At 39.6% G+C, this 22772-nt stretch overlaps 1 protein-coding gene across 1 annotated transcript in view; it reads left to right on the top strand.

Annotated features, from left to right (window-relative positions):
* LOC134159096 (ankyrin repeat domain-containing protein 26-like) overlaps positions 1-22772 on the top strand; it is a 50585-nt gene that overhangs the window by 8285 nt on the left and 19528 nt on the right. Inside the window, 18 exon segments of the mRNA XM_062609663.1 lie at positions 1394-1444; positions 3909-3942; positions 4026-4095; positions 5104-5164; positions 5586-6568; positions 7283-7364; positions 8510-8565; positions 9740-9851; positions 11571-11599; positions 11704-11770; positions 11861-11905; positions 12891-12976; positions 13396-14373; positions 15184-15422; positions 16148-16297; positions 17234-17267; positions 17497-17635; positions 21512-21719. Coding sequence (XP_062465647.1) covers positions 1394-1444; positions 3909-3942; positions 4026-4095; positions 5104-5164; positions 5586-6568; positions 7283-7364; positions 8510-8565; positions 9740-9851; positions 11571-11599; positions 11704-11770; positions 11861-11905; positions 12891-12976; positions 13396-14373; positions 15184-15422; positions 16148-16297; positions 17234-17267; positions 17497-17635; positions 21512-21719 — 3424 coding nt within the window.

The following is a 22772-nucleotide window of genomic DNA, read 5'->3' as shown; positions in this document are numbered from 1 at the left end:
CTGAACCCAGGACAGTCTACAGTGACAGTATTTTTTTTAGCTACTGCACTGCATATTAGTGATTTGTTTCTTCAGTGTTTCCCTGAGTCCCTACAGAAACTATTGAGTTTTCATCATCGAGTTCCTGGAAAAGAAATGAGTGCTTCAGTATGTTTTGCATCTCCTGAGGTCAGGAAAAGTTGTCCTGTATGACCTTTTAAGAGAACTGGGAAATGGAAGAGGGATGAGAAACCATCTTGAGGCCCCTTCTTACCTCTTCAAGTGTGTTTTTCATAGGAGTCCTTTTGCCACATTCATTGAATGTACCTGTGGTAAAATCAGTTTAAGCAAGACTCCCTTCTGCTTCAAGACAAATGTTACGGCCTTGTCACAAAGAAGTTTGGTGTAAGGTAGCTGTAGTAGCAGAACGCAGAATGACACCATTTTCTGACTTGGAATATAAAATTTTACTAAGTAGGATTGGGTAGAGGAGGTGGATAGGTGATTTATATTCCAAAACTTGTGTTCCATAACAGATAGACATGCATATGCACACAAACATGCATGCGTGATACTCGCACAATCAGTGCACCCGGTTTGGTTCAGTTCTGGCTTTCCCTATAGGCCTAGTGGAAGAGGGTATTTGTTCTGACCACTTGTATCTGCATTGTGGCTGCTGGCATAGCTTCCCATATGTGAACAGTTCAGCATGGTCAACTCAATGCAAGCAGGACTTCTATCTTTAAACTGAGGTAGAAGGGGTCTGTGTTTGCATCAGATACCAATTGACACAAGTTTCAAGGTGAGCTGGTTAAAGGCAGGAAGTTCTGGGTTGCTTTTTTAGTAGGGATAATAAACATGCTAAAACTTCTGATGAGTGAGTGTAAATAACATAATGGCTCAAAGTTGTGTGGTAAAGTGAGTACCAAAACCAAGATTTCCTTCAAAATTTCTTGTCAGTGTATCTCCAAAGTTTAGTTGTTGGTAGCTAAGGATTTGGGGGATGCTTGGGAGGGATTTTAAAGTGTGTTGTATGTGGAAAGCACTCTACAAATATGAAGGAATTACATTTGCAATCTCTGCTAGGCAGGGGCTAGTCAGGTTGAGGGAAATACAAAGTTGACAGTAAATTTCTGGTAAACTGTTTCAGTATTTCAGAATACTGGAATATGAGTATTTTACATGGAGCAAGTAAATTAAGTTACACTGTTTGTCCCTTGAGAGTAGACTTCTGTAGATTGTAACTGGTTTTGTTCTAGTGCTTACAGCTGTAGAGTAGGCTGATATTCACAGTACATTCTCCACTGCTATAGCTTTGATGTACTGCTTGTGTTTTCTAAATCTGGGAATACAGATTTGTTCTGATAGCATTGTTTCATCTGTCCTTTCCATGCCTTTTCCTAAATGGGTATAGGAATGCCCCAATCTCCTAACCAGGCATCAAGAATGGGAAAATCAAAGAAAGGTATTCTATGCAGTAACACTTCAAATGTGAAACATGCTGTAACAAATACAAATGTTAACTCACCTATGATGTTTATTATCCTGGAAGTCCCTATTTTCATGGTTTTGGTTTTAAAAATTAGATGTGAGAGCAAAATTTGGGTGCCTTTTATTTGTTTGCATGTTTTGCCTGGCTCCTTTATTATTGAGTGTCTGCTTTGTGTCATTAATGGTAGTAAATTTATTTATTTATTTATTAAGTATGCTCTTCTATTACTCCAGAATGGCAATGGACTTTAATTAAAGTTTGAAATAAGCAGCCCCCAGAGGCTGATTTTCTAGATTCTGTTTCTATGGTAGGGCATTAAGGTCTGTGTGAAAGCTAGCTCATAAACTTTGTGTTGACTTCTAAAGGATAATGTGACCTGGTTTTGATCATTGCTTAAAGTTGCTATACATCAAAATCAAAAGTTCAGATAACTTACTCAGGTGGTTTGATTCATTATAACTGTACTAATTGAAAATATAACTGAAACTACCTGTGAAGAGTTCATAACTGACTGCTATATACTATCCATGCAGAGACAGATTTTTATTCAGCCTGGGAGGTTCACAGGTACATTAGACTGCTAGCAATGAGCGAGTTAACACAAAACTGTGGTATGTCCAAATAATTGAAATTTTCAAATATTATTTCTTTGCAGTAGGCAACATTAAAAATCAAAGTCCGTGTTAGTATTTTTTCTGGTTTAGCTTGTTCTTGCATTGGAAGTTTCACAAGACATGTCTACGTGACTTGTCCACGCTGAACCACATATATTGTATTTCATTGTCTGAAAACCCTGTTCGGGTCAGGAAATGTACTCGTCAAAATTCTCACATGAACCCTGTCTTTAGGTCAGCCAAAATTTCCATGTTCATTTGTGGTTTACTAGTAGTAGAGGAGATGTCTTCAGGCATGATATCTCATTGTTTTCTTTTTCCTTTAATGGTTTTGTCCAAGACCTCAGTTAGGTTGTCATCCACTTGTCACAAAACATGCTGAGACTGCCTAGCTGTAGAGCCGCTTTGCTGAAGAGACTGGAGTGTCTTGGCAGAGGGTGAGCTGAGAATGAGCCAGCAGCGTGTCCTGGCAACTGAGGTAGTTAGCAGTGTCCTGGGCTGTATTAAGAGCATCATAGTCAAGAGTTTGGGGAAGGTAATTGTGCACCTTTACTCAGCACTCACTGGGTTGTATTCAGCTCCCTAGGTATAGTTTTGAGCCCTGCAGGCAGGAGGGGCTGGACTCTTGTTCTGTCTGAACAGTGAGCAAGTTCAGGGGAGGGCTTTCAAACTCACCAGAAGTGGGAATGCTTGCCTTTCAAGGAGCAAGTCAGGAAACTGGGGTTGTTCAGCCTAGAGAAGAGGTGACTTTGAAGGGGACCGAGCAGCAACTTCCAGGAAAAGGCAAAGCAAGGTGCTTTCCCAGTGGTGCATGATAGGAGGCAAAAATAAAAGAGGTATAAATGGAAATGAGTGTTTCTAATTGAATAGGGACTGCTTCACCATGATAAGGACAGTACAGTTTACCTCCTTCGAGGTGTTCAAGACCAGACTGGTTTAAAGCTTTAAGCAGCCTTATCTGACCTCATAGCTGAGCCTGCTTTGAGGAGGCAGTTGGCTTAGAGGCTTCCTGAGGTCCCTTCTAACCTGATTTATTCTGTGATCCTACATGCAAGCTGCTTCATAACACTGATGAAAGCTTGGAGTGTAATATAGAATGCCCTGGTTATGCACCTTTTATCTGTTGAATACGCGTTTTGCTGCAATGTAGAGAATTGCTGGTGATTCTTCCACCTGAGAATAAGCTTTAGATTTTGATCATGGTTTTTGATTTTATTTACCTTGTCTGAATAATGTGTAACTGGGTAGAGCAACAAATCTTGGTATTATATAACATAATGTTACGTAAGATAGTAAAATCTCTGTATGTGATGTGTACATGTGTGTGTAATATCAGTAATTCAGCATTAGTTAATTTACTAGCTGTCTTGCTAAGCCACCAACATTTTGTTAATTGCTTACTGACGTAGTATATTCATGCTGTGGGGGGTTTTGGGTGGGTTTGGTTTGTTTGGAGTTTTGTTGTGTGCATAGTTTTTGGTTGTTTGGTTTTTACCTTAGAGATGCTTCTTAAACTTCTATGTATATTAGAGTCTGAAGGAGATACAACTCTGGCCTTTTTGGGGTGTTTTTTGGTTGTGGTTTTTTGGTGTGGTTTTTTTTTTTAATTTAATTTAACATTAATATGTTATTAGTTTAATATAGTTAATGTATGGTATTTGTTTTGGAAATGCATTTGTTCAGGCTGTCTTGTGTTGAATTGACTACCCCAAACTTCATACTACTATGACCTGCAGAGTTGTCCCATGTTAAATGTTTATATCTTCTGGTTAATTGTTAGCATGTCAGATCTAATTTCAATGTGTCACTTAATGTTTGAACAGCAATGGACGTGTTTTCCCAAGGAGACTCAATAAGGTGAGACTTTAAAAATGCCACTTTAACACTTACCTGAGGAATGATTTGTGAGACACAATACTCATTTTGTCTTGCTTTTTAAGAAGCTGTGAGGTGGGGAGTGATGACAGTTGGCATACTTCCGAGGAGGAGGAACTCGATTTTACCCCCAAGGTATGGTGTGTTTACAAGAAAAATGTCCTGTAAAAATAAGTGAGTTGAAGGCAAGTTTTCTCTGGGATTGACAGAAACTGCAGTTCTAGCCAATATTGTTTTCTGCTTAGATGCAGTCTCCGGCCTGCCAGCCTTTCTTCTGCTGTGAGCTTTTCCTAAAAGATCCATAGCTATGGCAGACCATGCAGTAGATTTGTGGTTTGGGGCAAAAGAGCCAAAGAGGTGATGAGATAAACACCCACACTGTTTTACTTGTTCATTTGAGTCAGATTTGCAGACCCTAAAAGTCTATACATTACTGTTATAACTTGTTCTGTTCTTCTCTGAACATTGTTATTGTTTCCTGTGAATTTGGTGATAAAATCCTAACTGTTAAAGAAAAAGGACATTTATTTATCAAGATCTACTGAAATCCTTCATTACCTAGTTCTCCTTTCCTCCTCATCGGGCTCCTTAAGAACACTCAATGGATGAGTTACTCAAATGGGTTGTCTTTTTTTTCTTCTATGAGATGGCATTTCATGTGTGCATGTGATCTCACACTGCATGTTTTCCCTCTGTTGTTTTGAATGCTGAGATAGTGTTGCTTTTGCCAGCTACAAGCTCTCATGCCTATTGTTTAGCCTGATGTTCTGAAGAATTATCAGCTTCTGCAGTGATGTCTGGAGCATCTGTTCTGTTGCACTGGGATTCTGCAGTGATGAGGAACTTCGGTGTGGAAGTTCAGTTACTCTTCTTAGTAATGCTAGAGATGCAAGCATGTTTAAACATTTCATTTTCTTGCCCTGATTTAAATAGAAATGTTACAGTTTTCTGGCATGGTTTTGAAATGTAGGGGTATTTGAGGAAGTGTACTTGCAGGTGCTAATTTATGCATCAAGTCTAGGAGTCTCAACAGGTACTTGTGTTTTACACATTTGCAGGAAGCTTTCTGAAACTGTGATCTTAAATATAGCTGAATTTTACTTAATGATTACATATACTAAAACCAGGTTTCTTTATTTACAGAAGGTGCAGAAGCCAAACTTGGTACAGTTAATGAAGGCTTCCCAGCAGTACAGGAAAAACAGTAAGCTATTTGGAAAAGACTGCATGATACACTGATACATAAAAGAAGCCTTGCTAAGGAGGTGGTTTTTAGTTGTTTTTTTTTTCTGTAGGTCTTTTTTTGTTTCGTTTGTTTATTTTGGGTGTAGTTTTGTTTTGTTTTGTAGTGTGGGTTTTTTTTGCCATCGTAGCTAAAAAAGTAGCATTTTGAAAACACAGGACTTAGTCATTTCAGGAAAAAGTCATATCCTTAAAATTAAGCTATTAATCCCCTCCTAAGCCTTTGTTCCTAGTCAAGTCCGTTCTCCGTCCTGCCCATCGCTTATCTGGCTCCTTTTCCAGAAGTTCCAAGATGACTTGTATGCATTAGTCTGGTAACGTGCCTGTTACTGTTTACATAACTCTTTTGTTCACATGCATTTTTCCTTTTCTTGTGCTTAAAGATGGTGATAGTTCTAGAATTTAAAATCTTAAGTCGCCAAAGAAATGCCTCAAAGAAAGAGCCCTGTCAGGTGCAAATGCAAGCAAAGGAAAATGTGGACAATTATTAATTCCAGATGCGAAAAGCCTGGAGGAGGAACTAGAGGAGGAAGAGGAACATGATGAAAAAGATAATGGAGATGATGATGAGGATTATGAGGAGGAAGAGGAAGAAGAGGATGAAGATCTTACTCAAGACAAAAAGGAGGAGGAAGATCTTGAAGAAACTCATTCTAATGGCATAGTGAAGGAGGAGCAGGGTGAGAAAAAAGAGCCTAAAGGGGAAATTAATCAGAAACTGGAGTACATTAGTAGTGCCAAGTATGAAGGGAAAGCTTGGTGTGGAGCTGGAAATGTCTGTGATAATGCTGTAAGTAAAAAACTTGAGGAAAAGGTGGAGGAATCTGTTGATACTGCTGTATCTTTTATAGATGGATGTTATGAATGGTCGCAAGAAAATATAACTGCCATGTCTCCAAAGATAATGAATAATGAAGTATCTTGCAAGTCAGTACCAAAACAAGCTGTCTTTCAAAATCTAAATAATTTGCAAGATACACAAGAAGGGGGGAACAAGAAAAGCATGATCCATAAGAAGTTTCACAGAAATGCTGACTCCTGTTTTGTAGGCTCTGAAACGACAAACTGGAAAAAGGAGATACCTCAGCCTCCCTCAGGTAGCTCTGGTCTTAAGGAGAAAAAGTCAAGCTTTGGTGATGGTGATGGCTTTGAAAATGATGATAATTCTTGGTTAGCAGCAAAAAACCCAGGACTTGGAAGTCAAAGACCAAACTCTGTTCTTGAATGTGTGAATGATGAAGATACTGAAGAACAGCAATGTGAAAAAGTAGATGGTGAAGTCTGTGAAGCACTGAAACAAGACAGTGAAAACTTGTGCTTAAACAAGTGTGAAGAAAATTTAAAAGCATCTTACTCGAGCACCGAAGTGAGTATATAGGGAAGATTCAATCACAAGGTTATTTTCTAAGGGTAATATAGGTAAGAAACAAATGTTAAACTGGAGTTCTATTAATACTGTTCTTCACATATATCAGTCTTTTGATCATTCTTTTTTGATATTGGGGAATGTCTTACTCCCAGGCAGAATGGTTTCTCAGGTATAAGAATACTATCAGGCAATATATATATGTGTATATATATTTTTTCCTGTTGGTTATAGTGGTTTTGTGGGAAAAGAAATAGGCAGTAGTCCTTTTTGGGATTTGGCTGAAGTTTTCTCAGTTGTACGTATAGATTTTATCTGTAAAGATTTGCTGCCATTTAGTAAAATTCCTTGTGTGATGGCTGAAATTGAGGAAACAGAAAGAAGTTTAAATAGGATTGAGAGCAGAAAGCTAGTGATTGTCCTGAGAGAAAAGTAGGGGAAAAGAAGGCATGTTCCAGAATCATGTAACTTAAAGCTAGTGTTAGACTGACATGAGGAATTCTTGGGGGCTTTGCAGAACCAGCCATGAGACTTTATGGTGTTAGGCATTGCTGCCTACTCATACAGATTGCCATGGAAAAATTGAAGGCCTTGTAGAACAAAGCTCAAAGTTTCACATTTGTCTTAAACAAGAAAAGTATTTTTCAAGTAGTCTGTAGGTGGTGGAAAAGATGCTTTTTCAGCCCTTTGCAGTGTTTTGATTGATCTTTTTAGGAGAAATCGTCTGAGTGGGATGACGAGGAGGAGCAGGAGAAGCAAGATGTTGGTGAAAAGCTACAAACCGCAGTTGTTGAGGGTATGAAAAGTTCTGCTTGTAATTGTAGCCGTCAAGTCCACAATGCTTCTAAAGACAGTGTTGCTGAGAGCAATGAGTTTGTGAATACTGATCCCAATTCCTTTATAAGTATTAATGCACAGCAAATGAGCTGAAATGGTGATTGACAAAGCAAATTTTCTTCTTGCCTGTGAGTCCTCATGGTCACTGGCAGAGAAGGAAAGTAGTTTTGTGCTTGAAGTGAAATTCTAACATTCGATTCTGAATGATGCTATATGAACCAAGTGCCATTTTTGCTTTTGTTGTGCTCTCCCTGAAGTGATCTGAACAAAATACGGAGATGAAAAAGAAGACTTGAGTGCCTTGAGTGTGACATTAATATTCTTTCTGGCTCATGTAGTCAGATTGAAAAGCTGTGACTGCTCTTGGCTGAAGCCTGTGAAATTTAGTCAAGCTGAGACAAAGCTGTTCTGTTCCGGTGCCTCACCTTGTCCAGTTTTAAGATGCAGAGCATCTCTCCAGTGCCACGCTTGTGTGTGCTTGAAAGTGTTACCAGCTCCGTCAGAGCTGAGCACTTGGTACTCGCCTTGGGTCTCAGAGGAGGAGAAGGCACGTTTTTAAATGGCAGTGCTCAGGTGTCTAGCTGCTGGGAAGGTTTGGGGTAGCAACCCTGTGTCAAGGAGGATGATTCCTGATAGAAGGACAAAAGGAGCATTGTTTCTTGGTGATTTTAGTGTTGTTAGCTTGAGAATGTTTTGGATAATGTTTCAACAGTACTTCCTGTACAGTGGAAAGTGGTAATGAATGCCAAATTTTAGAGCTATAGGATGGAGAGAGGTGACTTGAACTCTGTGCACCACAGGACAGCAGTGTGCTGGGATGTCTTTGGGAATGTTACCTAAACATGTGTTGGGTGTTGCTTGTAGCTGTCAGCTGTTGTGCATAGCCATCTTCTGCTGCAAAGGAGGCAAGAGGAAGTGGTTATGTAAAGGAAATACCATGATGTGGCTGGGTGAGAAGAAACCCTGGAATAACAATTCTGAGTTTGTCCTCAACAGTAGAGCCGCTGTGCATCTTTTGGATGCAGGGCTTGAATGACAGGGAAAGGCAGAGTGAAATAAAAAAAAAATAAAAATCAGTGTCTCCCTTTTCACCTCATTTTTTAGGTGCCGTGACAGCAGCGGAAGCAGAGGAAGATGATGACTCTCCCTGGGATTCTGAGGTACTTAATGAGAGGAGGAGCACAGGGATTCCCACCAGGGTGGGGAGTGGGAGAGCAGGAATAAGATCTAGAAGCACTTGAGAGCTTGCTTCTGACTTGGGCCCTACCACTGATGAGGCTTCTTTCCTCTTTTTCCACTTCTGCCATATCTTGGTAACTGGTGCCCCTTGAAATACTTCTGCTGTAGGCCAGCTGTTTTGTTAGGATTGGGATAAAGCTAGGTCAGCTTGATGACGTGGGCCTCATAGAAACTGGCTTTTGAGTTTGGTTTCTAGTATAGTATTGAAGCAGTGAAGTTTCTTGGTACTTAAAATAGTCTGAGCTTTTCACAGGGGTTGGCAGGATTTTTGTCCTTTCACCATACAGCTCTATTCTGCTGACCTGGTGGCCCTTACAGTCTACAACCTAGATGGTTAGGTGTTTCTGAATAGATTATCTCTACCTTTTGCAGGTGTACTTTGTCCCTTTTTGAAAGTCATGTTCAACAGAAGTACCAGACATGCTGGCTGCGTTTGCCCTTTTGGTTCTTTCTGTCTGTGGTAATGGGATGAAAGAAAACAGGCTGTCTGTAGTTAACCACTTGTGGCTTTTCTTATGAGGAAAATCTAAATCTTCCCTGCCCTCTTCTTAAAAATACAGGAGTAAAATGTTGGTTTTGTTGGGGTTTATTTTTTTCCTTAGGTAGCCTTAGTTTCTGTAAGCTTTGCCTTGCCAGACTTTGTTCAGCCCAAATCACCCTTGCAATTGGGAGTAGCGATGTGTTCACTCACCCCTGCAGGATATGTCCCTAGGGAACATAAGTGTGAACTTGAATGTCAGCTACAAGTTCAGTACAAAAATTGGATCACCACAGACCTGCAGTTACTGGTTCACAACCCACATCTTGAGTTGCCATGTTAATTCTCTTTTGTGGCTGTCCAATTTGCCAAGGCATGTCAACATGACAGAGTAGCTTAGATGAGTTTTGAGGTTTATGCCTAAGATCTGAAAACACAGCTGCTTTGATTTTCCAGTACACTATGTCTTGATGTGTTCTTTCCAAGCGTCTTATCAGAGGTTTCTGCATCCCTTATGGTGCTTGATACCATGCTGTGCAAGACGGCTTAGCAGGAGCTTTTTGCGTAGAAATGAGTTGAAAATGCATTTGTACCAATTCTAATGCATTTGTTTTTAGATTATAGAGACAGATTCTGAAAGTCTGAGAAAAGCATCATGTGTTGTGGTGTTCCCAGCTGCAGACAGACATGGAGCATGCTCTCAGGTTCCTTCTTCAGGGGACCACAATGGTAACTTCCTGGTGGACTAAATGTTTGTTTGTAAGCATTTATAGGCTAAAGTGAACTTTTATGAGTGTCCGTCTTAGAAATGCTGTTAATGATGTATGCTACAGCAATGAAGTGCTTTGTATTTGTTAATTAACACCAGTTATCACAGCTCTTCCTTGCCAGTTTGTGAAGCAAGTTGTCTTGCTTGCATTATGTGCGTACTTTGAATGCATTTAGATTTTTCTGGATTCAGGTTCTTGTTTCATACTGATGAAAGTATATGTGATTTAGGCCTGACCTTTCTGAAAACTTAATTTTGATGATAATGCAAGAGAAGAAAGCTATGACCTGGATAAGCTTTTTTTTCCCTTAGGTTATTATTTTCATAGCTTTCTGTTCTGCTTTGCCTAGGAGCTAAAATTGTGACTAAACATTCAGGTGTTGTGGCTAAAGTTTTTTGCCTGTAGTTTGTGACACTGTCTCTTGAGCATCTTGAGCATAGGATGGCAGGAAAGTTTTGCTGTTGAGATAGAACTCTTTTTAAAGGATTTCTCCTTTAACAAGCAGTTTGTCAGTCCCGTTTGTAGTAGAGGTACAGCAGAATAGCTGAAGAAGCTAATCCAGTTTTAGTTCAGTATACTAGAAGCAAAATGTTACAAGATCCCAGGAAGTTTTAAATCTACTTGTGGAGTAATTGTCATGGAAGTCTGCTTTGTCTGATTCTAGTAGATAAGTCAAAAACCAGTGTTAAAAAAAAAAAAACAACCAAAAAAAACAACAAAAAAATCCCAACCAAACAACAAAAAAAAACTAAATTAAAGAATTATAATTAAAAAAAAACAACAAAAACCCAACCAAACAAACAAAAAACCCACAGGAAAAAAAGAAGTGTATAAAGGGTGTTAAAATGATTATGGTAGCCTTTCTAAGGTATTTCCGTACTGCTAGATCACCAAGTCTACTGAAATCAAATACATTTTGATTTTTAATGATTTTTTTAATATAAATTTTTTTCTGTAGAGCCATTCCTAGTAACATTTCTTATACTTTTTTCATGAGAGGACTCAAACTAAAAGATGACTGAAACAGAGGTTGTGAGATATACAGGTGGGGGAGTTTTTAGAAGTTCTTTAATATTAGACAAAAATAATTGAAAAAAAATGTTTGCGGATTACAACCAAATATTTCTCTTTTGTTTTCTTTCAAGATAAGCCAGAATAATCTGATAAGAACTAGCTTAGTTTTACCTCACTGAAATCATTTGCATTAGATTTCTGTGTCTGCTCCCATATATCTTCTGTTGTATCAATGGAAAGGAAAATACTTCTCAACATTAAACACTTGTAGAATAATCATAGCGGTAGTGCTGTTGGACTGTTCATTCATGAACATTCATCCATTGCAGCAGACTAGCTTTGGCTTTTGGAATAATCCTTTATGAAAGCAGGATTCAGATCCTCAGAAGGACTAAATATTTCCATCTTGTTCTGTTAACAAGCATGTTATTGCTTCATGTGAATTGTTCTACTCCTGTGATTATTTTCTCAGTCCAAGGTGCACAAAGGGAAGTATGTATTGTCAGTTTCTTGTATAGTAATACAAATGCTGTAGGGTGAGCGAAATTGAATGTCTTGATGAAATAATGCAACTAATATTTAGTTGTAGAAACTACTGATGTTGAATGGAGTAAAATATACCTTCAATTAAATAACACTTGACAAAACATTTTTTTACCGCCAGGCTTTTCAGAGAAACCCAGCAATTCCCAGGTAAATATTTGTTCACGTCAGACCAACTACTTGTTCTGCTTATTAAGTAGTATGTAGTTACTTTGAATTTGTTTTTTTTTATCACTGGATTGTGTCTTTTGTAGTTAAAGACTCCCGAAGCTGTTTCAGAAATAAATAAACCCTCTCCTAAAAATAGGCAGGAGAAATCAGGTAACATTCGCTTCATGTGGTTCTGGGTTTCACTTCATAATCTTTCTGGATGGAGTATTTAATAAAGCATCTGATTCATTTGTTTTGCAGATCTGTTGGAGGAATTTGGTTTAGGAAATGCAGAGAATATTGAAGGTATTCATGTCTCTTTGTAGTGTTGTTTTATGGACACATTCTACTTGCATATTTTTTCCTAATATTAAATTAATGGTTCTAGCAAGATGTTCTGGGAGCAGCAGGTCTACTGAAATACTCATCTATGCATGTGTTTGCTCTCTCCTCTAGTCTGCCATTCAACACTAATATTCTTGATGATGTAGGCTTCCTCCACTGTGACTGCTGTCATCTCCCCTTTTCAGGCAGTCCTGAGTTTTCTTTACAATTACACACCCCTCCCTCCTCTCCCCCCCCCCCCCCCCCAAAAAAAAACAAAACCCAAGAAACACCAAAACCAAAAAAACCTAAACCCAAACCAAAGCAACCAAGAAAAAAAAGCCCAAAAGACCAACCAACATATCAAACCACACACACACCTTCTTGATATTACTGGTTCTCTGAGCGTGTGCTGTGGCTAATTCCAGGCTAGGGATGTCCAGGAGCTGCAGGTGAGACAAAGGGTAATTCTTGGGATCATGCTGTAGCTGTACTTAGCAGGAATTATTACGATGTGCACATTACCAAATACTGGGTGCCTGTGCCTAGTTCTGCTCTCTTGAGTTCTTTTCCTTTTGTTTTCTGAAAGGATGTTAAAAATCAGTGTGGTGTCTGTGGGGGTACTTTTTTTGGACTTCATCAAGCTCCAGTATTTCTCGCCATGCCTTCCTGTGGATGCTTCCAGAACTGTATGCTCAGTGGAGGGGAATCTTGCTGGTTCAAATTATCCAGCCACATCACAATTCTAGTAAGAAGGACAAGGACCTCTCTACAAAAACTATGTGTGACTATTGAAGGAAAGATGTTGAATTATGGAGGTTATATGTATAGGAGCTCACGAATTTGAGGGGCTATGTTATTTTGTGTTAAGTGTTTTTCTTACAAATATGATGATGCAAGATGCACTCTGAGTGTAAATAAGTAATATTAAGTCATGCTGGTTATAGAAATGTTTTTTTTGCTGTAGGTAACTGTTCAGGATCTACCTGTCACATGTCATCATCAGCTACAAAAGAAGACATCAAGGATACCACTGAAAACTATGGGGTACAGGTATGTAAACCCAAATATTTTGAATTAAAGTCTGAATTGTTAAATTGTATTCTACACTAAGGTAAAGAAAACATACCAGTCAGTGTATAATGCTGAAAGGAGAGTCCTATAGATGAAGGCTGTATTGAAGTGAAGTTGGATGCAGTCTTCTTACAGTAGGGTAAAATCCTTGTAATTATGTTGGATACTTGTTTTTCTACTGATTTGTTTAGAGCCAGTTTGCTTAAATTTTGGCTAGAGTTTTTCCTTTTGGGTGATACTGTGAATCTTTATCATCTTTTTTTTTTTTAATTATAAAAATTGCTCTCAAAATGTTATATTTGTTACATAATGAGGATGAGTTTGCAAGAGAAATTACCTGGATTAACTGTAACTTCCTTTTTCTTGGAAATTTTTCTGTCTGTACCTGTTTACTTAAGGATAAATATATTTTAGAAACTACCAACTTGATACAAAAAGCAGCACATGAAAATCAGACTGACAGAGCAGAAATTTCACACCATGATGAAAAGTCACATAGTGCTGACAAGCAGTTAAGTCAGAAAACTTGGGAAGAAAGATATGAAAAACTGTGGGTTGAAAATGAAAAAAGGGCATTGAAAACAAGTTTTAAAAACATTACAGCAGAGCTGAAGCAACTGTTTGGTGAAATTAATGAAACTGGAAAAACTACTTCCCTTGTGGAAGAAGTGTCAGAAGATGGCTTCAGTGAAGAATCAAAGAGTTCTGTTGTTTCATCTCCTGCGACAGAATCAAGTAGTAAGCTAGAAAGTAAAGGTGATTTTGGAGATATTAAACCTATGTCAGGTGGAAAAGTACCCAAAATGGAAATTGTAATTCGAAGTCTTGGTGTCCTTCCTGATCAAAATGACTTAAATGCAAATATGGAAGATACGTGGAGTGCAGATGAAGAAGATGGCAGAAATGATAGAGATAATACAAAGGTGCCTGTAGCAACAGGAGAGGAAAAGAAAGTGCCTACAATAAAAATGAAAGAGAAGGAAAATGGAACTAGTAGGAATGTAGAGGGAGATCCTGAATGCTCCCTGAGACATAGCTTAAAAACAGATATTTTGGATGATGTTTCTAATGCTCTTCCTAAAATAAGACCTGTTTCTACAAGTGATGAAGATGCACTTTTTGCAACAGAAAGGAAGCTTGGAAAAGTCTGTGGGTTTAATGGAGATCTTCCCAGCGACTGCCTTCTTGGCAATAATAATATAGGAGAAAGAGAAATTGAAAGTCCTTTTGCAAATGCTCAGCAGTCATGTGGCATGCTGAAAAGGAATCTTGATGATCAACTAAAACAAGATATGCAAAGATTTAAGAGTAAGATAGGAATGCTTCAAATAGTATTCCTGGCTTTGGAGAAAGAGAAGGCAGAGCTGCAAAAAGAGGTAGAAGTTCACCTGCTACCCATTGTTCTTTAATCTTTCTCCATATCAATGGTCCTGTTCACTTTAGCTATTAATCATTAAGGGAAGATGCATTGTGCTAATTGGTTTTTGTTTTAATGGAAATACAGTTAATAGAGCAGTGAAGAGTTGTCCTCCCATTTTTGGAAAACACAGAATACATTATTGTTCCATTTTAACAAAAGGTGGCACTCAGTTCCAGTGTGAGCTGTTATTCATTACTGTGAAAAGAAATGCACAGTTACAGCAGTTGTGATTCTGAATCAGAGAATGAAAATAGCTTCTGAACAGGGTCTTGACTAATCTATTCATTTGCTGTGATTTCTGCATGGTGTGTTATCATTGCCCTTCACTAAAATTCCTGTTTGCTGTGAAACCATTTCTGCTTGTTGGTTTGGGATCCTCCCTCTGCCCCCATTAAAGAAGCAGTAGCCCAGCACACTTGCAGTTGATTTTCCTCTGTGCTTTTACAACTAACATTCTGCAGTCATTCAGACTCTTTATCCATCTGTAATGTTTTTATTTTGTTGTTTATGTTTTGATACACGCTATTGTTTGCTTTTTACAGGCTGTGTTCTTGTTACATCTTTAATCATGAGTGAATTCAAAGTGCTTTCAATGACTTAATATCCTCTGTAGTGTAATTTTTTGACAGTGCTTCTGTTATGAATACTTCTCTGTATGAATTAAAAAATTCATTTTTCATTATTTTAGAGGTAAACCCTGAATCTGTCTTGGATATTGTGTTTCTCTTCTAGAAAAACTAAGAAATATATAAATGTGGTTTTGTAGGTTGAGAAAGACAAAAGCAAAGAAAGATGTTTAAAAATGCAGGTGATGGCAAAACAAGATGACCCTGATAAATTAAATACGCCACCAAGCAACACTGATGATCAGCAAAGGAAACAGAAGCTTACTCTAAGGAAGAATGAGTGTTTGAAAATGGAGAATGAAAGCGCTATAGAAGAAAAGGACAAAAAGAATTTTTCACCTGAGAAGAGGTCAAAACTGATTAAAATGCCAATGAAAGGGTAAACTTATTTGTAGTGCTACTTAAGGATCTTTTAGATTTTTCTGGTACTGTAGTAGCTGAAGTAGTTTTGTCAGTGCTGAAAGCCATACTGAGTAGTCCACTGCTTCTAAAACATCAAGAGGAAAAAAATTAGAAAAAACTAAGCTTATAACACAGGTTCAGCTTTATTGCCTACTTTAAAAAAAAAGATAAAAAAAAAATCCTGTGGATTTCCTTGTCAATACTGAGGCAAAATGTGTCTTCAAAACCAAAGTTGAAGACCGGAAAAAAAGGCAGTGATTTTTATAGGAAATGTCTATCCAGAAAAGAAAAGTAGGAACTTGTAGTTTACTTTGCTTTCTCCCTTTTCTAGGTGATTTTAGTTATCTTCATGCAGTTAGTGTTTTCATTAAGTTCGAATGGTCTTTGTCAGGAAAAGGGAAAAGATATTACCAAACCAATCTCTAAAGTCTGAAGAAGGGAGATGTTTTTTTATGTAAACCAGATCAGGAGTTTTTTTTCCTGTTTGTTTTTCAAAGGATTCTGCTCCCTAGAGGATATTAGATATGTTCCAGCTTACCTAAATCTAGATCAGATTCCACATTTACCACTTATTCCTAAGGAAGGGTTTTTTTTTAAATACTTGTATCTTCTGTCACCTTTGGAGTTAAGTCAGTTGTTTCTGGACATAATTTAAGTATGTTACTCAATTAGTGATTGTTTTTCCATTTCCATTTAATGTAGAAAACTTGCTCTGAATGCGGAAGTTGCAAAGAAAAACAAAAGACGGACTTTGAAGAAGGCAGCTAATCAGCAGTTGAGCTCTTCCAGTGGGAATAATTTTCAAGTACTGGATGATAGCCCTTCCAGTGACACATCTCAAGATGAAGGAAGGTGCTGAATATAAGGAATGATATAAAGAAACTTAATGATAAAAATTGACCTGAAAGCTAAAGGTTTTTGTAAAGCTGATGCCTGTATTGATTGTTCTTCATGGGACAATACTACCTGAATGCCCTTTGTGTTCAAAAGCACTTTTTTTTTTTTTTTTTTTGGCTTGGAGTGCTTTGAACATACTAGACAAGTTAGTACGGTCAGATATGCACAAATTCTGCATAATTGACTGAGCATGTGCACTTTGTAAATACATATATATTTTTTAATTATTTTTATTTTAGAAAGGGAGAAGAGAGATTTTATAAATGAGCAGAATTACTCCTTCACTGCAGGCATCTCAGTTTTGGTGGGTTTTTTTTCTGTTTTCTGGCCTTTTTTTTAATTATTTTTTTTTTAGCCCCTGCTGTGTCCCTTCCTGACTTCTTGCCCACCGCAACCTTATTTGTGTTGGGAGTTAAAGCAAGAAACAGAAGGTGTTAACACTGTACAAGCACTGTTCAATAGCTAAAACATTGATATGTTATCAACACTGTTTTGATCAGAATCTGACACACAGCACTGTGTGGGCTGCTGTGAAGAAAATTGATTCCATCTCAGCCAGACCCAGTACACTAGAGAATCCAAGACCTATAGGTTCTTTGACCTGTAAGAGAAGGATTTTCAATACTGAAGAGAGCTAAACCCCCAGTGTTAAACCCACATGTCTAGCTGTAAGATTCCTGTCAGTTTGAGTGAAGTGCAGAGAACAGTTATTTTAACTGTTTGCTTAATATCTTGTCAAGAAAATAGCCTTCCAGTAGACATAATAGTGCACAATTTTTTTTCAATCTTCAACTAAATCTAATAAAATTCTTACATGAAAGTTTTCAGAGCAACTTCAGATAATTGTTCGTAATAAGCCTTTCAGTACTGAAGTATGTTTCTGTTTTCCAGACCTGCAGCCAGAACAGGGTTTGAAAAGAACAAGGTACTGTAAAATTAGTTTCTTGATAAATAGTTTGCATCAGCTTTTAATCACTTAAATAGGAAGAGCGTTTACATAGTGATCAACAGATGCACAAATTGCTGCTAGTGTGAGCTTTTGTCATATTTGAACCAAATCTATGGTCTGTGAATGAGAGAATGAATCATTCATGCATTTGTACTGACCTGTGATACTATATATTTGTATACAGAAAATGCTGTGTTGTTTGTAGGTCAGCATACAAATGGATGTAGCTGATGATCTTGATATAACTCTCTCATCTGACACAACTTCACAGGATGTTGAATTGCCAACTTCAGCATATGAAGAGGCTATGTTGCTGTTAAAACAGCTCAGTGTGGATCCTGTAGGTATGTTTCCAAGTCACTTTGTCTTCAGCTGTTCCTCTTTTAAAACATGATTTCTTTGCACTCCTAGGTATTTTATTTTTATATTTCTATTTAATATTCTTTTGTGATTAGAATCAAAAAATGTGAAATTATGTCACCTAGCCTTAGATGTCTGTCTATAATGTCAACAGACATGTCTTGCTTTATCACTGATTCTTGGTCTAGTCAGAGCTTGAGAAGCAGATTCTTCAAAGTGCAGTTCACCTTTTTTTAAGGCAGTCATCAAAAGTTACCAAGATCACCTTTTTACTCTTTATATCCTCTTGTGGCTTAACGCCAGCTGGCAATTAAGCACCACTGAGCCACTTGCTCACTTTTCCCAGGTGGGATGAGGAGTAGAATCAGAAGAGTGAAAATGAGAAAACTCATGAGATGTTTTACTTTGCTTGTTTGCTTATTAAACTAAGGAATTATTTCACCACTTCCAGTACAGCAGGGCTCGATCACATGCAACGATTACTTGGGAAGACAAACACCATCACTCCAAACGTAAAATCATAAAATCATAGAATCGTTAGGGTTGGAAAGGACCTTTAAGATCATCTAGTTCCAAACCCCCTGCCATGGGCAGGGACACCTCGCACTAAACCATCTCACCCAAGCCTTTGTCCAGCCTGGTCTTGAGCACTGCCAGGGATGGAGCATTCACAGCCTCCCTGAGCAACCTATTCCAGTGCCTCACCACCCTAAGAGGAAAGAATTTCCTGCTTATATCCAATCTAAACTTCCCCTGTTTAAGTTTTAACCCGTTACCTCTTGTCCTGTCAGTACAGTCCCTAATGAAGAGTCCCTCCCCAGCATCCCTATAGTCCCCCTTCAGATACTGGAAGGCTGCTATGAGGTCTCCACACAGCCTTCTCCAGGCTGAACAGCCCCAACTTTCTCAGCCTATCTTCATACAGGAGGTGCTCCAGTCCCCTGATCATCCTTGAGGACACTGGAACTGCACACAATACTCCAGGTGAGGTCTCATGAGAGCAGAGTAGAGGGGCAGGATCACCTCCTTCGACCTGCTGGTCACGCTCCTTTTGATGCAGCCCAGGATACGGTTGGCTTTCTGGGCTGCAAGCGCACACTGAAGCCAGCTCATGTTCATTTTCTTGTCGACCAGCACCCTCAGGTCCTTCTCCGCAGGGCTGTTCTGAATCTCTTCTCTGCCCAACCTGTAGCTGTGCCTGGGATTTCTCCGACCCAGGTATAGGACCTTGCACTTGGCATGGTTAAAATTCATGAGGTCGGCATCAGCCCACTTCACAAGCGTGTAAAGGTCAAACGTCCCCCCTTCTTTCCTTCTTCCCCCAGCTTTACATGCTGAGCATGACATCATATGGTGTGGAATATCCCTTGGGTCAGTTGGGGTCAGTTATCCTGGCTGTGTTCCCTCCCAGTGTCTTGTGCACCTCCAGCCTGCTTGCTGGTGGGGGTGGTGTGAGGGCTGGAAAAGGCCTTGACTCTGTGTAAGCACTGCTCAGCAATAACAAAAGCATCCTTATATTATCAGTAGTGTTTTCAGCAAAAATCCAAAACTTGGCCCCAATGCTAGCTACTATGAAGAAAATTAACGCTATCCCAGCCAAAACCAGCACACTCAATAGCTTATGTCAAATAGCGCAACAAAATACTGATTTTGCTTAAATATGTATTTATAATCAACTGTCATAAGATGCTTGCATATATATACATTGCGTTATATAAATGTAAGCATCACTATGTCTCTAAAACAATGCTTAAATTTTATTAGGTGAGGGTTAACCTGCTCTCACTGCCCCTCCTCAACAGGACAAAATAGGTTGAAAAAGCTTGAGATCAATACTTATGGGAAGCTACATATAGATTGTCTTTCAGTTGTTTGCCCTCCTGGGACAGTTTTTCCACAGCTGAAATGATGGAAGGGGTGAGATTGTCTTTGAACTCTCAGACTTGGTGACTCACTTCATCCACTGTTGGTGGTGCTGCTTCATACCAGATACCAATGAGTGGGCATATGATGATGGTGCGCTCCACATAAGTTTCCGCCAGATGAGTCATTTACATCTGACTTCATCTGGATCTATGGGTGTATTTCTGCCATCTGGTCTATGACAGTTCATCTCTGGAATGGCTGATTGCCTCAGGTACTGGATGCTTCTCTCTATCATGGTCCACTTGCCTGAGTGACACAACATTGTCCTGATAGGGATAGCTTTCCGTCACAGCTGCCAAAAGCTGCCTCCAGAGGCTGAGGGCTCATTTCTCTTTTGCAATCACTTTGTCAGTTCCCCCTTCCTAGTAAGTGATCCCAGCTTGGCTTCCCTACCTCTAGTTCATGACCGTCGACCCCATTGTCCCAGCATCAGGGCAGCCAGGTGATGATGTACTTCAGATGGCTGAAATCTTTTCACATATTCCACAGCTCAGTCAAGGTGAAGGATTGAGAAGTTACCTCTTTTTCCTCTTCCTCAGATTCCTCTATTAATATTAAACTCTTAATAACTCTTGTTCAGATGTCATCCCCTCTAGTACGCACATTGGTCTTCATCTTTTTTCACTGCATGAGTTCCACTTTCTGGCTCTCATTTGCTTTCCCCCTCGTTTATAGGGGCAACTGATATTGGCACGGATTAGTCCTTTGGTTTAGCTGCATTTTCTACCACTGTGGTTGGAGTGGGGCTATCATGGAATAAGCCCAGCTGGTAACTCAAAACCATGCAGCCATTTGCTCACGCCCTCCTTCATTCCCCCCTGCTCCCGGAGGGATGGAGGAGAATCAAAGGAATGTAAATCCCAAAGGCTGAGATGAGAGCAGCCCAGTAACTAAGTACCATGCAAACTATTAATACTACTACCACTAATCTTAATAATGATAAGGGAAATAACAAGGGGAGAGATATAAACCTGAAAGGGTAAAAGGAAAAGAAAACAGTAAGCATGAGTGGTGCACAATACAATTGCTCACCACCACCAGTCAATACCCAGCCTGACCAAAGTCGCGATTTGGCCTTCTGGGTAACTCCCCCTAGTTTATATACTGGGGATGATGTGCTGTGATATGGAATACCCGTTTGGCTAGTTTGGGTCAGGTGTCCTGTCTCTGCTCCCACACAGCTTCTTGTGTCCCTCCTCACTGGCTGGCAGAGCATGAGACTGAAAATTCCATGATCAGGGTAAGCATTAGTTAGCAATAAGTAAAACCATCAGTGTTATCAGCACTATTCTCAGACTCCAGGCAAAAACACAGCACTGCACCAGCTGCTAGGAAGGAGAAAACTGTTACAGCTGAACCCAGGATACCTGCTGTAGTGTCTCCTTCCAGCAGGAAAAATCTGCTCCAGTCTGTGCTCTCCATGGGCCACAGGTCCTTGAGGGAGTGTTTACCTGCTCTGGCGTGGTGTCTTCCACAGTGCTGCATTGTGGATATCTCTTCCAGCATCATCTTCTCCAAGGGCTGCAGAGAAGTACCTGCTCCACCATTGTGTTGCCATGGGCTGCAGGGGGATCTCTGCTCTGGTATCTGGAGCACCTTCTTCCCCTCCTTCGCTGAACTGGCTGCTTTTCACATACTTTTCTCCTTCTCCTTTGTGTGGTGGTTTTGTCCTTTCCTAAATATGTTTTCCCTTAGGTGCCACCAGCATGGCTGAGAGGCTCAGATGTGCTTTGTAGTGGGCGTGTTGGAACCAGCTCTGTCTGGCATGGGGTAGGCCCATGGCCTCTTCTCGTAGAGACTTCTCCACTGCTTGCAGTCTTCCCACTACCAAAACCTTGTTCCCTACACTCAGTAGATCAAATCATTAAATAATATATACATTGGCAAGTACTTGTGCATTTGTTTAGCTTTGTGTCTCTTCTATCGCAAAACAGGTTCTTCTATTTTGTTGAAAATTCAAAACATACTACTTCAATATGAGCAGAAAATAAAACATGAGAAAAATCGGTACAAAGCTGTCTGGAGAGAAGTAAGGAAATTGGAAAGTGAAGAGTCAAAATTAATAGTGGAGGAGACTCAAGATTTGAAATCCATATTGGCTCACCGAGAAGTGGAATGGAAAAGTGACATCCAAAGCCTTAAGTATGTAACCTTGCATTCTGCTAATGTGTTATCTTGTCAGTGCGCATGTTCCAGAAGATGCTGATGGTACAGGCATCTTGATATCTTGAGATGTGTTTTTTCTTATTCTTTCTTTGTAGCTGCTGCTGGTGTATAATATTAGGAATTCTAGTAACTCTACGTAGTGCAGCTCTGATCACATTTGAGAGCATTTTTGTGCTTGCTTGTTTATGAGGTCAAATTTGGGATTGCCCCTTTCCCCATTTTCCTGAGCTAGACATGTATGGTGTGAAGTTTTTAATCACTGTTCACATCACTTCCGACAGGAGTGGCCTGCAGGCACTATATGAAATTCAGCAAGGATACGTGCAAAGCCCTGCACTTGGGAAGAAATATCCTCTGTTGATGATGTATCATAGGATGGCCTCACTGGGGAGCTTGCTGAGCATGCCCTGGCTGTCTTAATGGAGTCTCTGCGCAGCCTGTGTTTGTGCTTCAGATTCTCCCAACCCCGGAGCAGGACCTTGCACTTAGCCTTGTTAAACTTCATGAGGTTTGCACAAGGCCCACCTCTTGAGCCTGTCAAGATCCCTTTAGATGCATCCCTTCCCTCCAGTGTTTCAGCTGCACCACACAGCTTGGTGTCATCAGCAGACTTGTTGAGGGTGCGCTCAATTCCACTGTCCATGCTATCAACAAAGCTGTTAAACAGCACCAGTCCCAGTACCTATCCCTGAGGAGCACCACTCGTCACTGGTCTCCACTGACTGCAACAGTTTGAGTGCAACCATCCAGCCAGTTCCTTATCCTCAGAGTGGTCATCTGTCAAATCCATCTCTCCAGTTTAGAGCCTAGAATGTCATGTGGGACAGTGTCAAATGCTTTGCACAAGTCCAGGTAGGTGAAGTCGGTCACTTTTTCCTTATCTGCCAATGCCATAACCCCATCTTAGAAGGCAACCAAATTTGTCAGGCCCAATTTCCCCATAGTGAAGCCTTGTTGGCTGTCACCAGTCACCTCCTTATTGTCCATGTTAGCATAGTTTCCAGGAGGATCTGCTTCATGATCTTGCCG

This window comes from Pezoporus occidentalis, unplaced genomic scaffold (genome assembly GCF_034315485.1).
Source record: "Pezoporus occidentalis ecotype Australia unplaced genomic scaffold, CSIRO_AGI_Poc_V1 ctg14, whole genome shotgun sequence".
Taxonomy (NCBI): domain Eukaryota; kingdom Metazoa; phylum Chordata; class Aves; order Psittaciformes; family Psittacidae; genus Pezoporus; species Pezoporus occidentalis.
The sequence above is the reverse complement of the archived record's forward strand: the minus strand, read 5'-3'. Positions and strand labels throughout refer to the sequence as shown.